The sequence below is a fragment of the Ursus maritimus genome, unplaced genomic scaffold (assembly GCF_017311325.1).
Source record: "Ursus maritimus isolate PB19 unplaced genomic scaffold, ASM1731132v1 scaffold_24, whole genome shotgun sequence".
Taxonomy (NCBI): domain Eukaryota; kingdom Metazoa; phylum Chordata; class Mammalia; order Carnivora; family Ursidae; genus Ursus; species Ursus maritimus.
In genome coordinates, this window is record NW_024424897.1 from 32,423,533 (window position 1) to 32,437,045 (window position 13,513).

The following is a 13,513-nucleotide window of genomic DNA, read 5'->3' on the forward strand; positions in this document are numbered from 1 at the left end:
TTAAGCAGGCTCCACACCCAGCAAGGAGTCCAACTCAGGGCCTGAGCTGAGATGGATGCTTAACCGACTGAGCTACCAGGCACCCAAGAATGATTAATTCTTACTGCTAACAGATACGTCTAGTTGTCTAGCAACTTCTGCTCCCTCTGTAACTAACTCTCCCCGCTAAGAACCTATTGTGTTTATTTTCAAGCCTATTTACATTAATCATACCTATAAGTATACAATTAAGTACTAATTAAACAAAAGATAAAACTGTGAAATAAAAAGCTGTTTCCAGGAACACTAACTTGGATGTTTTATAGACTTGATAAAAGGTACGATGCCTTAAAAAACTACTTTTGAATTAGAATGGAAAAAGGAAAAAAAACAACCATAAGGATCCAGATGTTTGCATTCATATTGTTTCACAAATATCTAAAGTTGTTGTTCCATTTTAAAGAAACCCAAACTGGAAATTGCGGCCAGGACATCAGATCAATTGGCCTTTAATCAAAGATAAGACTTTGATCCTACAACAAAAGATTTGGAAATGAATATACATTTTATATGTTTTCAATTAAAGTAATATATTTATGTAAGAGGTGCACATTCCACATCAACATCTCCCACAAAGTTAGGCTGTTGTATGATACCTTCTGCTATAAATCAGATGCATTTAAATTTCATTCTATAAGCAGAGTAAAATAATATTATTTTCTATCTAAATCAAACAAGTATTTCTAGTTAAAAGTAATATGCTGAATTTTTTCTGCTCACCATTCCTCCCCAAAGTGCACACTGATGGCAGATACACTTCTTACAAGTCCAGCAAAATACACTAAGTTTTTCATGGTGATTTTCACATCTATATATCATGAAAAGAAAATATAGTTTAAATTAAATAAATTAAAATTATAACATAATTACCTCAACAAATTCCTAAGTTTGGGAAATAGGTCAGTCAATTTTAAACGATTATATCTCAGGAAACAATATAAAATGCATTCTATGCTTCTATAAATTAAGCTAAAAAATCACATGTGGACACAAAATTTTTTTAAGTATTGTTTTCATTAATTTATAAAGACTTTACAATCATGAAAAATGCAGACTAATTTCTAAAGAAAATATAAATATAACATCATTTTCTAGCATCACTATAGATAAGTTCTTTCTTACTACATTTTGAGCAAATCACATGAGCCTATACCTACACGAACATGTGTGCATATACAAAAAATTTGCCCAACATGTGGTCAATGCTAACAATAATCAAGACACATGCAATTGTATAATGTAATACCATATCCTCATAAGAAGTGAACAACTCAATTTTAAAAAATGAGGATCCCCTTAAAATGGATATCCACATGTAAAACATGAATTTGGACCTGGTTACGAACCAAACTACATCCTTCCCAATTCCTATGTTGAAGCCCTAATGTAAATGTATTTGGAGATAAGGTCTTTAAGGAGATAATGAAGGTTAAATGAGGTCATAAGGGTGGTACCCTAACCCAACAAAAGTGGTCTGCCCAAGAAGAGAAAGGTACCAGAAGTGTGCACAGAGAAAAGGCCCTGTGAGGACACAGCAAGGAACAGCCCTAATCCAAGTCAAAGAGAAAGGCCTCACCAGAAACCAACCCTCATAATACCTTGACCTTAAACTTTCAGCCCCAAAACCATGAGAAAATAGATTTGTTATGTAAGCCACCCAGTGTGTGGTATTGCTATGACAGCCCTAGCAGACAAACACCTTTAGCTTTTATCACATGCAAAATTTAACTCAAAGTAGGTCAAAGACCTAATCAAAGATAAGACTTTGATCCTACAACAAAAGATTTGCAAATGAATAGACATTTTATATGTTTTCATATGACGTAATTCTTAGAAGAAAACACAGGAGAAAAGCTTTATGATATTGGATTCAAAATTATTTCTTAAACATGACACCAAAAGCACATGCAACAGAGACAAAAATAAATAAACTGAACTACATCAAAATTTAAAACTGGGGGTGCCTGGATGGCACAGTCAGTTAAGCATCCAACTCTTGGTTTTGGCTTAGGTCGTGATCTCATGTTGGGCTCTAAGCTCAGTGGGGCGTCTGCATGAGGTTCCCTCTCCCTTTCCCTCTGTCCTTCTCACTTGTGTGCTCCCTCTCTACAACACATAAATAAATCTTAAAAAAAATTAAAACTTCTGTACATCAAAGGACACAATAAAGTGAAAAGGCAGTCTATGGAGTAAGATACTGTATTTGCAAATCATATATCTGATAAGGAGCTAATATCCAAAATATATAAAGAACTCCCACAACTCAACAACAGAAAAACAACCAAACCCCCCCCAAAACCCGATTAAAATATGGGCGAAGGACTTAACACTTTTCTCCAAAGATGTACAAATAACCAATAAGCATTATGAAAAATGTTCAATATCCAAATCATCAGATAAATGCAAATCAAAACCACAAGATATTTCCTCATACCCATTAGGATGGCTACCATCAAAAAAATTAAACAAGTGTTGGCAAAAATGCGGAGAAATTGGAATCCTGTACACTGCTGGTGGGAATGTAACATGGTGCAGCTGTCACAGAAAACAGTATGGAAGTTCCTCAAAATATTTAAAACAGAATTCCATATAATCCAGCAGTATCACTGCCAGGTATATATCCAAAAAAGGGGTGCCTGGCTGGCTCAGCCAGTAGAGTGTGCAACTCTTTTTTTTTCTTTTTTTTAAAGATTTTATTTATTTATTTGACAGAGAGAGTGAGAGAGCACAAGCAGGGGGAACAGCAGAGGGAGGGGGAGAAGTAGGCTCCCTACCGAGCAGGGAGCCCAACGAAGGGGCTCGATCCCAGGACCCCGGGATCATGACCTGAGCCAAAGGCAGACACTTAACCATCTTAGCCACCCAGGCGCCCCAGAGTGTGCAACTCTTGATCTTGAGCTCCACATTGTGGTGTAGAGATTACTTAAAAATCTTAAAAAGAAAAAGAAAAGAAAAAAGAAAAAAAGAAAGAAAAAGAAAAAATTGAAGGCAAGGGCTAGGAAAGATCATAGCAGTATCGTTCAAACAGCCCAAAAGTGGAAGCAATCCAAATGTCCATCAACAGATGAATGGATAAACAAAATGTGATACATATACATGATGGATTATTAATCAGCCTTAAAAAAGGAATGAAATTCTGATATAAACTACATTATGTAAAGTCAAGGAAGACAGTAGCAAAAAAACAAAATTGTATGATTTTACTTACATGAGTAATCCAGAGTAGTCAAACTCATAGAAACAGAAAGTGAAATGGTGGTTGCCAGGGTTGGTGGAAGGAGAAATGGGGAATTATTATTTAATGGGTAGAGAGTTTCAGATTTGCAAGATGAAAAAGTTCTGGGGACTAGTATACAATGTAAATATATTTAACACTGCTGAACTGTAAGCTTAAAAACGGTTAAGAAGTAAATTTTAGGGGCTCCTGAGTGGCTCAGTCAGTTAAAGCGTCTGCCTTCGGCTCAAGTCATGATCCCAGGGTCCTGGGATGGAGCCCAGCATCGGGCTCCCTGCTCGGCGGGGAGTCTGCTTCTCTCTCTCACTCTCCCTCTGTGCTCTCTCAAATAAACAAATAAAACTTTTAAAAAAGAAAAAAAAAAGAGACACACTGTTGCATTTCTTAAAAAGCTTCTCACTAGGGGAACTTAGGTGGCTCAGTTGGTTGGGTGTCCCAACTCTTCATTTCAGCTCAGGTCATGATCTCAGGGTTGTGAAACTGCCAGACTGTGTTATGCTCCTTGCTCAGTGGGGAGTCTGCTTTTCTCCTTCTCCCTCTCCCTATGCCCCTCCCCCTGTGTGCTCTAATAAAATAAATAAATCTTTGGAAAAAAAAAGCTTCTCACTAATGAAGTACACTGAGCTTAAATACCTTAACAGGTCTACATTTTATATTTCTCATTTGTAAGTAATCTGAATACCAAAAGGAAATTAATAAAAGTGTAAAAAACCAGCATATTAGATACTACCTGGAAGCTCATTTAGCCTGATTTTCACACTACCAAATTTAGAACACAGCTTTTATAATATAGGAAATTTATCAGAACAATTCTTTATCAATGGCCTATATACACCTTCAGCAAATCGAGGGAAGATGAGCCAGCAGGCATCTAGCAGTTCCACTTCTTTTATGAGAAGTTCCCATAAAAGAAGCCAATCAAGAGTCAGAAGGGTTTTTCAAAATAGTGATACCCACACCATGCCGGAAGAAAAATACTTAAGTGTTGTTCACCTATAAAATGAAAAAGAAACTTTGAATAGTGTCATTAAAATAACATATGGTAGGGGCATCTGGGTGGCTCAATTGGTTGAGCACCCGCCTTTGGCTCAGGTCATGATCCTGGGGTCTTGGGATTGAGCCTGGAGTCCAGCTCCCTGCTCAGCAGGGAGCCTGCTTCTCCCTCTCCCACTCCCCCGGCTTGTGCTTTCTGTCAAATAAATAAATAAAATGTTTAAAAAAAAAAAAAACATAACATATGGCAACATCTATCAAATACTTGAACAAAGAAACTGAAGGCATACTTGTCCTTTTCATTTTCTTCATGTTTGGTGAGACTGCAGAGTTGGAGAGTATCAAGCTGCTGTGTTACTTCTTCTGCCCAACGACAGTTTACTAGTTCTCGTAGCTGGAGTGGAGCACTGGAAAAAAAATATGTACATATATTCTGATTCAGGAATTTGAGACTATTCTTTAACATAAACACATCCCAAAGGTAATCATGTGAGATGATGAGTGTGTTAATTAAATCAACAGAGGGAAACTTTTCACGATGTATACATACATGTCAAATCACCACATTGTACACTTTAAATATCTTACAATTTTATTTGCCGACTATACCTGAAAATATTAAAAACACAATCACCATATAATCCAGCAATACCAAATCTGGGTATATATCCAAAAAAACCGAAGGCAGGTCTAGAAAAGATGTCACCCATGATCATAGCAATATTCACAATAAGCTCAAAAGTGGAAGCAATCCAAATGTCCATCAACTGATGAATGGATAAACAAAATGTGATACATATACATGATGGAATATTAATCAGCCTTAAGAAGGAATGAAACTCTGACATATGCTACAACACGCATAAACCTTGAGGACATTATACAGAGTGAACGAGAGGATAGTCACAAAAAAAGAAATTATCCAATAAACCCATTCCTCAAAACAGAGCTAACAATCATATTCATACCATATTACTATTAAAATAATAGCAGACTCAATGAAAAGTATGGTTTGCAACTTATTTTTACCTTAATAGGTTATTTACAAAAAAAAAATTCAGATTACAGATTGAATTCTCAATTCCTCAGTCTAAATTATACTGTCCGAAATGATAGCCACCAGACACATGTGACTATTTAAAACTCAAATTAATTAAAATTAAATAAGAATAAAATTTCATTAAAGTCACACTAGACAAATTTCAAGTGCTCAATTGCCATAGGTACCTAGAATTGGACAGCAAAGCTATAGAATATTTCCATCATTACAGAAAGTTCTATTTGATAGTGCTGATTTTCTTAAAAGTTAATATGAAAAAGTAAACAATACATGATGAAAATGGGCAATCAAATGAGGTGAAGAGGTAGATGGTATAAGAAAAAAGAAATACAGGTAGCTAAATGTTTCAAAAGATGCTCAGTATCAATCATTTTTTAAAAAGCATATTCAAAACAAAATGCCTTTTTCATTTAATCGAATGACTAAAAAGACTAATAATAATCAGTATTGGCAAGACTGTGAGAAAAAGGCAATTTTGTATCTATTATTAGGAATGTAAAATGGCAAAAACCTTTCTTTCAATGTAATCTTGCATCATTATATGAAAAAACCAAAAGTAGAAACCACCTAACTGTCTCTGAATGTAAGCATAAATAAATCAACATATCGTCAGAGTGGATTATTATGCACACTTCTTTGAAAATGACACATATGTACATATCATCAAGGAAAGCCCCACATATTTTACATGAAAAAAAACCTCCAAAATAGTATTATATCATTTGTGTGTTTTAAGAAAAAAATGTATATGTATACATATCAGTATACTCCTAGAAAAATGTCTAGAAAAATAGATATGAAATCTAACCATTTCTTTTGAAAGTGTTATTTAATGAAAAGATCAGGCAGGGAGTATCAGAAATAGAAGACTTTTTATTTTATTTATCTGTATTAATTAGAAAACTTCAGTATCAGGGACAGCTCAGTCGGTTAAGCATCCGACTATTGATTTCAGCTCAGGTCATGATCTCAGGGTCATGGTTTGAGCCCTGTGTTCAGCTCACGCTGGGTGTGGAGCCTGCTTAAGATTCTCTTTCTCCCTCTACCCTCCCCCCCCAGCTCATGCAGGTCCATGCTCTCAAATAAATCTTTAAAAAAAGAAAATTCTCTCCCCCATCTCCCTTTACTCTCCCCCCCTAAAAAAATAGAAAACTTTTAAATTTTAATTATAAAAAGTTGTTACACAATGTTTCTCTAAAAGAAGGTAAACAATGTATTCCATTCTACATAATTCTGAGACAGATAAATTAGTTTGCATTTCTTTATCTAGACAGATTGCTTATTTTCTTTTCAACTATATTCACAAAGAGGAGAAATGTGGTAGGATGCAGAACAACTCTAATCCCATCACCTTACTATTTTCCAAATTCACAAATAATCAGAGCGAAGCACTTACCGGCAATGAGGACACTGAGCTCTCTGCTCTGTCAGCCAGCGCTAAGGAGGCAAAAAATTAGATTTTGATTTTAGAAACATCATTACTTTAATTTGTACATACTGAATACTTACATACCAAATTTAATGAGTTTAACTCTCTAGTGCCTGTATTAATTATAAAGGACTTATAGAAATAGCAAGCAATCAATCTACTATCTCCTTCTCATTATCATCATGACGGGGACAAATTTTCAAAGGGACAGAACTCATTCCAAAATAGTTAAGAAGCTATTTTCTCATAGGAAAGAAAGTGATCCTAAGACAATCTGGATTCCACAAGGAAGTTGCAGATAATCTTCACAAAAACAATGATACAGTAACCACCACTCTAAAAATAAACCAGTGATGATTTACTTCTAACTAACCTCTCATAAAATCCCTGAGAAAGTCTAAGATGATATTAAACTCCTTTCTGAAAAGTAAACTAATTTTGAAGAATATATAATATTGATATATAAATTAGACCTAAAATACGAATAAGCAATACAAAACTTAATGTCTTAAAAGAGTTCTATAGTTCAGTAATATGTGCATAATTTGGTTTCTTCACAGTTATAAAAAGCTTTTATAAGAGAACAATATCTCTACTAAGCTTCAAATTTTAATTTAATCATTTGAATTATTACTGGATAGGGAACAGTTTTATATCATACACAAAGGAGATACTAAAATTTTCTGAATACGTTTCCAAAAATAATATCTTCCCGGTTAAATATTAAATGTTTTACTGACTAGTAAATGTTTCAAGGTAAGTATCTATAATCCCATACCTATATACTCGCCATGGCTGTTATTTCTATTTATCCCTTTCTACTTCTATAAAAGAACATAAGCTTTCAAAGTTAAATAATTAACTCAGAAATGAAACTCCCAAGGAAACCTTAAAGGATTATAAAAGATAAAACATAATAAAGAAAAGGGTACTTCATAGCAAAGAATATATAAAGCTGGAAGAAAAAGGAAATAGATACAAAAGGATTTCTCTGTTCTTAATAACCTTGAAGATCATTTCTTTGGTCCCTCAGCAAACATAAGATTTGGGTCGGGTTTCGTCCTCTCAAACAATGCTCTGCTAAATCCATAGTACCCTTTTCAGCCCACACCCCTCTAGTGTCATCTTCTACCTCAATCTAGGGGACCCTAACAAGGTTAAGCCTTTAGGTATATTTCCTTTCTGCGCCCAGGATATTCTTCAACACCTCTCTTCAACTATATTATCCCTACTCATCCTTTAGATTTCAGTTTATACATCACTTCCTCCAGAAAGTTTGCCCTGACGCTCTACATAGCAACCTGTACTTCTCCCTTCACTGTGCTTATAACACTTTATTACACTGACTTATTTGTTGGGTCTCCTCTGCCCTACTATACTATAAGCTCTATAAAAGTTGGGACTGGGGCATCTGGGTGGCTCAGTCGGTTAAGCATCCGACTCTTGATTTCAGCCCAGGTCATGATCTCAGGGATGTGAGATGGAGCCCCATGTCAGGCTCTGCGCTCAGTGTGGTGTCTACTTGAGATTCTCCCCCATCCCTCCCTTTCTGCCCCTTCCCCGCCCCCACCACTGGTACGTGAGCTCTCTAAAATAAATAAAATCTTAAAAAAAAAAAAAAAAGGTTGGGAGTGACAGGGAGTGAACAGTCCATATTTTTATTTTTTATTGGGGGGAGAGAGTGTTTCTTTTAGTAACCAGAATCATGCTGTATGCATCGTTCTCTGACGTGTTTGTTGGAGATGAATTAGTGTCACTATTTGGGTTGCTTCATTCTGCTCTTATAATTATGCCCACTTGAGCATAGGAGCTGGAATTTGAGGGGAAGAGAATCAGTTTGAATCCTTGTCATTCTGAGGTGAAGGTGTGTTGGACTTGCATTAAGTAGGTGGCAGGCAGTGCATGCTGACTCAGGCAGAAGGGCAGTTGGACTGTGGATTTGGGACCCACAGGCCGATGGCATCATGTGTGATAGGAACGTGGCTGGTTTTGCTCCTGGTCATGAATTCATTTAACTTTTTTCTGGGGAACTCTACTTTTCCTTCTATTCCGAAAGAAAGCCCTACTGGATAGAGTACTCTTGGCTGCAGATTTTTTCCTTTTAGCATTTTGAATATATCATGCAGCTCCCTTCTGGCCTACAAAGTTTCTGCTGAAAAATCCACTGATAGCCTTATGGGGTTTCCCTTGTATGTAATGCTTTCCTTTCTCTTGCTGCTTTTAAAATTCTCTCTTCATCACTACTTTTGGCCATCTTGTTGACTTTGTGCCTTGATGCAGAGCTCTTCGGATTGGTTCTGCTGGGGGCTCTCTGTGCCTCCTGGATCTGGATTTCTCTTTCCTTCCCCAGATTCAGGAAGTCTTCAGTCATTAGTTCTTCAAATAAATCTTTTGCCTCCTTTTCTCTCTCTTCTCTTTATGTGATCCCTATCATGCGAGTGTCATGCCTGACAGTGCCTTCAGCCATTATTTCTTCAAATAAATCTTATGCCTCATTTTCTCTCTATGTGATCCCTATCATGCAACTGTTACGCTTGACAGTGTCGCTTAGTTCCCTGGGTCTATTCTCAGTTTGTGTATATTTTTCCCCTTCTCCCCTTGCTCAGCTTGATTACTTTCCATTACTCTGTTCTCCAGGTTGCTGATCCATTCTTTCACTTCCTCTTGCTTGCTATTTATTCCAGTTGGTCTATTTTTAATTTCATTTAGTGAGTTCTTTATCTCTAATTGGTTCTTTTTTAGGTTTCCTATCTCTTTGTAGAGGGTCTCATGGAGGTCCTCCACTCCTTTGTCAATTCTAGCGAGTATCTTTATGAGCATTATTTTAAATTCACTCTCAGACATATTACTTATTCCATTTGGTTTAGGTCTCTTGCTATGATTTTGTTCATTTGGGACATATTCCTCTGTCTCCTCATTTTGTCTATTACTGTGTCCATTTCTATGTGTTAGAAAAGTCAGCTATGTCTCCCACACTTAAAAGCAGTGGCTTTATGAAGAGGCACTGTAGTGCCCCACAGTGCAATGTCTCCTCTTCACCAGAAAATGGTGCTTCAAGGGTGTCTCCTATATGTGTTGCTACAGGGGTGTCCTACTGTTGTGGCCGAGCTCTGTTTGCCTTCAGTCCAGCCTACAATGGCTCTCCACCTGTTGTGGGCAGAGTCTGGTGCCTGTGTTGTTAGTGGGCCAGTCTGGGGCTGCCTTGGGCTTGAGTTGAGTAAGACCAGGTGTTTGCCAGAGATGAAGTAGCAACAAACTGCAGGGCACTTTCCCTGTGTTGTCCCCTGACAAGCTTTTATTGGTGGGGGGGCCTGCAGTCAGACCAAGTGCCTCCCCAACCCACTGCTGGGGTTGCAGTCAGACTGGTATGTGGTTATCGTCCCCTCTCCCTGAAGCAGGACTCACTTTGGAGTGGTGCTGGCCCTTGTCTGGGCTGCTTGAACACAGCCAGGCTTGTGGCACTGCTCTGATGGGATCTTGCCAAGAGCTAATCGAAGGGGATGGATCCTCTTTGCTGTGGCGTCTTGTGTACATCCAGCTGCGGGAGAGTCTGTTCTGCAAATCCTCAGATCGCCCTGTGGGTTATTTATGCCAATGTGGGTGTTGTCTAGGTGGCCAGCTATAAAAGGTGAGCTCAGGATCCTCCTATTCCGCGATACTCCCAGCAGCCTCTGTACTAATTTTTAAATATGCCTCTCCATTCCAGTCAAACCAGGCTTATTGCTGCACTATACACCACTCTTGGCATACTTCTGTATTTGCTAATATGTCCCTCCCTCCATGTGCTGTCCCATGGGAATGTCCACTAATTACGTCCACAAAACTTTCCTACCTATCCCAGGTTAGTGATCTTTCCCATCTCTGAATACTTGTGGCATTTTTACCCTATACTCCATAATCTAACTTAATCACAAAACAAATATGGTAATTTTAATACTTTGGGAAAACCAGTATTTCTCCCAAACCAAAACCAAAGGTAAGAACCAGTGATACAATATTAATGTACAAGGATTACTGAAGAAAATATTATAGTATAGCAATGCCCCATATTCAATTTAAGAATTTCTCTCCTTAAAATGGAAGAATCACAAACTTTAGACAATATTCAGAACTGAGTCTGACTCCCAGCTCTGGCACTTAAAGGCTACATGACACCAGACATGTGACTGACCTCAAGTTTACTCACACGCAACAAGAGAATCAACATACCTACTCTGCAAAATTGTGCTAGGGAAATTCTCAACAACAGCCTAGCAAACTGAATTCAACAGTATATTAAAAAAACTAGATAGCATGACCAAGTAGGAGTTACTCCTGGAATGCAAGGATAGTTCAACATACAAAAAAATCATTCAACAGAATACATCACATTAATAAAATGAAGGAATAAACCCCTACGATCATCTCAATTGATACAGAAAAGGCCTCTAACAAAATCCGATATCCTTTCATGACAAAAACACTCAAGAAAAAGGAAAAGAAGAGAATTTCCTCAACTTGATAAAGTCCATACATAAAAAATCCAGAGTGAATATCATACTCAATAGTCAAACAATAAAAATTTTTTCCTTAAGATCAGGAAAAAGACAAGGATGCCCATTTTCACCATTTCTATCCAACACAATACTGAAAATTTCACCAAGCGCAATTAAGAAATAAAAAGCATCCCAACTAGAAAACTAAAATTATTTGTTTGCAATGACATAATCTTGTCAGTAGAAAACCACAAGAGAACTGTTAAAGCTAATAAGCAAATTCACCAAAGTTGTAGAACACAAAATCAACATTTAAAAAAACCACTTACATTTCTATAAGCTAGCAATGAAGAATTCAAAGAGTAAATTAAGAAAACACATCCACAACATCAAAAAAACAAAAAAAAAAAGGTAAAATACCTAGGTATAAATTAAACCAAGGAGTTGGAAGATTTATACATGGAAAACTACAAACACCACCGAAAGAAATGAAAGAAGTCCTAAATAAATGGAAAGACATCCTACGTTCATGCATTGGAAGATTTAATATTGTTAAACTGACAATGCCACCCAAAGCAATCTACAGAATCAACATAATTCCTATCAAAATCCCAATGATGCTTTTTACAGAAGTAGAAAAACCCATTCTAAAATTCAAATGGAATCTTAAGGGACTCCCAAATAGCCAAAACTATCCTGAAAACGATCATGTACACCTAAAACTTTATTTCAATCATATCTCAATTAAATATATAACTCATATTTCCTGATTTGAAAATTTACTACAAAGCTACAGTAATAAAATAGTAGGTTACTGGGGTGGCTGGATGGCTCAGTGAGTTATGTGTCTCACCCCTGATTTCAGACTGAGTCATGATTTCGGGATCATGAGATCGAACCCCACAACAGGCTCTGTGCTCAGCAGGGAGTCTGTCTGAGATTCTGTGTCTCCCTCTCCCTCTAACCCTCACCCTACTCACATGCTCTCTCTCAAATAAAAATAAATAAATCTTTAAAAAAAGTGTTCATAGCAGTTTTCTGTATAAATGCCAAAACTAGAAGCAACCCCTATGTCCATCAACAAGTGAATGGATAAACAAATTATGGCATATGCATACAACAGGCTGCTACTACTCAGCAATAAAAAGGAATACTATTGATCCACACAACAAAGATAGATCTCTAAATAATTTTGTTGAATGAAAAAATCCAGACACATGAGAGAACATACTGTAAGATTCCATTCATGTAAAGTCAAAAAAATGGGACACTTGGGTGGCTCAGTCTGTTAAGTCTGTGCCTTCAGCTCAGGCATGATCCCAGGGTCCTGGGACAGAGTCCTGCATCAGGCTCCTTGCTCACCAGGGAGCCTGCTTCTCCCTTTGCCTGCCGCTCCCCCTACTTGTGCTCGCTGACTCTCTGACAAATAAAATCTTAAAAGAAAAAGTCCAAAAAATGCAAACTTACCTACAGTGACAGAAAACAGTGGTTTTCTGGGAATAAGAGAAGTAGAGGGAGGGATTATCAAGAGGTTCAAAGAAACTACTGGGGATTACAGACAGATATGTTCACCACCTTGATTGTAGTGATGGTTTCTCAAGTACATACATTTGCCAAAATTTACCAAACTGTACACTTTAAATATGTGCAGTTTATTATATGTCACTTTTACCTAATTTTTTAAAACTGCAAAGTTAAAAAGAAAGTCAATAATTATAGGCGATCATAAAATGCTACCAAAGCTGAAAATCAAGAAGGGGTAAAAATAAACAAACCACTGGCTAAGAAATATGGAGGCAAAAAAATGGGAGAAAATACAAAAATAAGAACAGGTAATGAAAAAGACTCAGGGCACCTGGGTGGCTCAGTTAGTTAAGCATCTGCCTTCGGCCAACGTCATGATCCCAGGGTCCTGGGATCGAGTCCCACATTGGGCTCCCAGCTCAGCAGTGAGTCAGCTTCACCTCCCTGCTCCTGCTCTCTCTCAGATAACTAAATAAAATCTTTAAAAAAAAAAAAAAAAGAAAGAAAGAAAATCAACTGAGAGTAACTGGAAGGATGAAGGAGACCTAGCCTGAAAATATAGCCAATGTTCCCACCTTTTGGTCTATGTGTATGGAAGTACTAGAGAGTCATGGGTAGAGGACTGGCCTGGGAGTGAGTCCCGTGTCTTGGTATGTCACCAACTCCCACGTGACTTCGGACAAGTCTATTCATGGGTCTAGACCTTACTCTGTTTTATTCAACGACACAAGTATCTGGTCTGTCATGGATGAATTTCC

At 37.2% G+C, this 13,513-nt stretch overlaps 1 protein-coding gene across 6 annotated transcripts in view; it reads right to left on the bottom strand.

The window, feature by feature from the left end:
• The window catches only part of TRIM37 (tripartite motif containing 37), a 136,670-nt gene that overhangs the window by 114,846 nt on the left and 8,311 nt on the right, over positions 1 to 13,513 (bottom strand). For all 6 annotated transcript variants that reach the window (XM_008695488.2, XM_008695492.2, XM_008695491.2 and 3 more), the window contains exons 3-5: positions 6,724 to 6,764; positions 4,558 to 4,674; positions 760 to 847 (exon numbers count right to left, since the gene is read on the bottom strand). In XM_008695488.2, the coding sequence (XP_008693710.1) occupies positions 760 to 847; positions 4,558 to 4,674; positions 6,724 to 6,764 (246 nt within the window). The remainder of the gene's footprint in view (positions 1 to 759; positions 848 to 4,557; positions 4,675 to 6,723; positions 6,765 to 13,513) is intronic.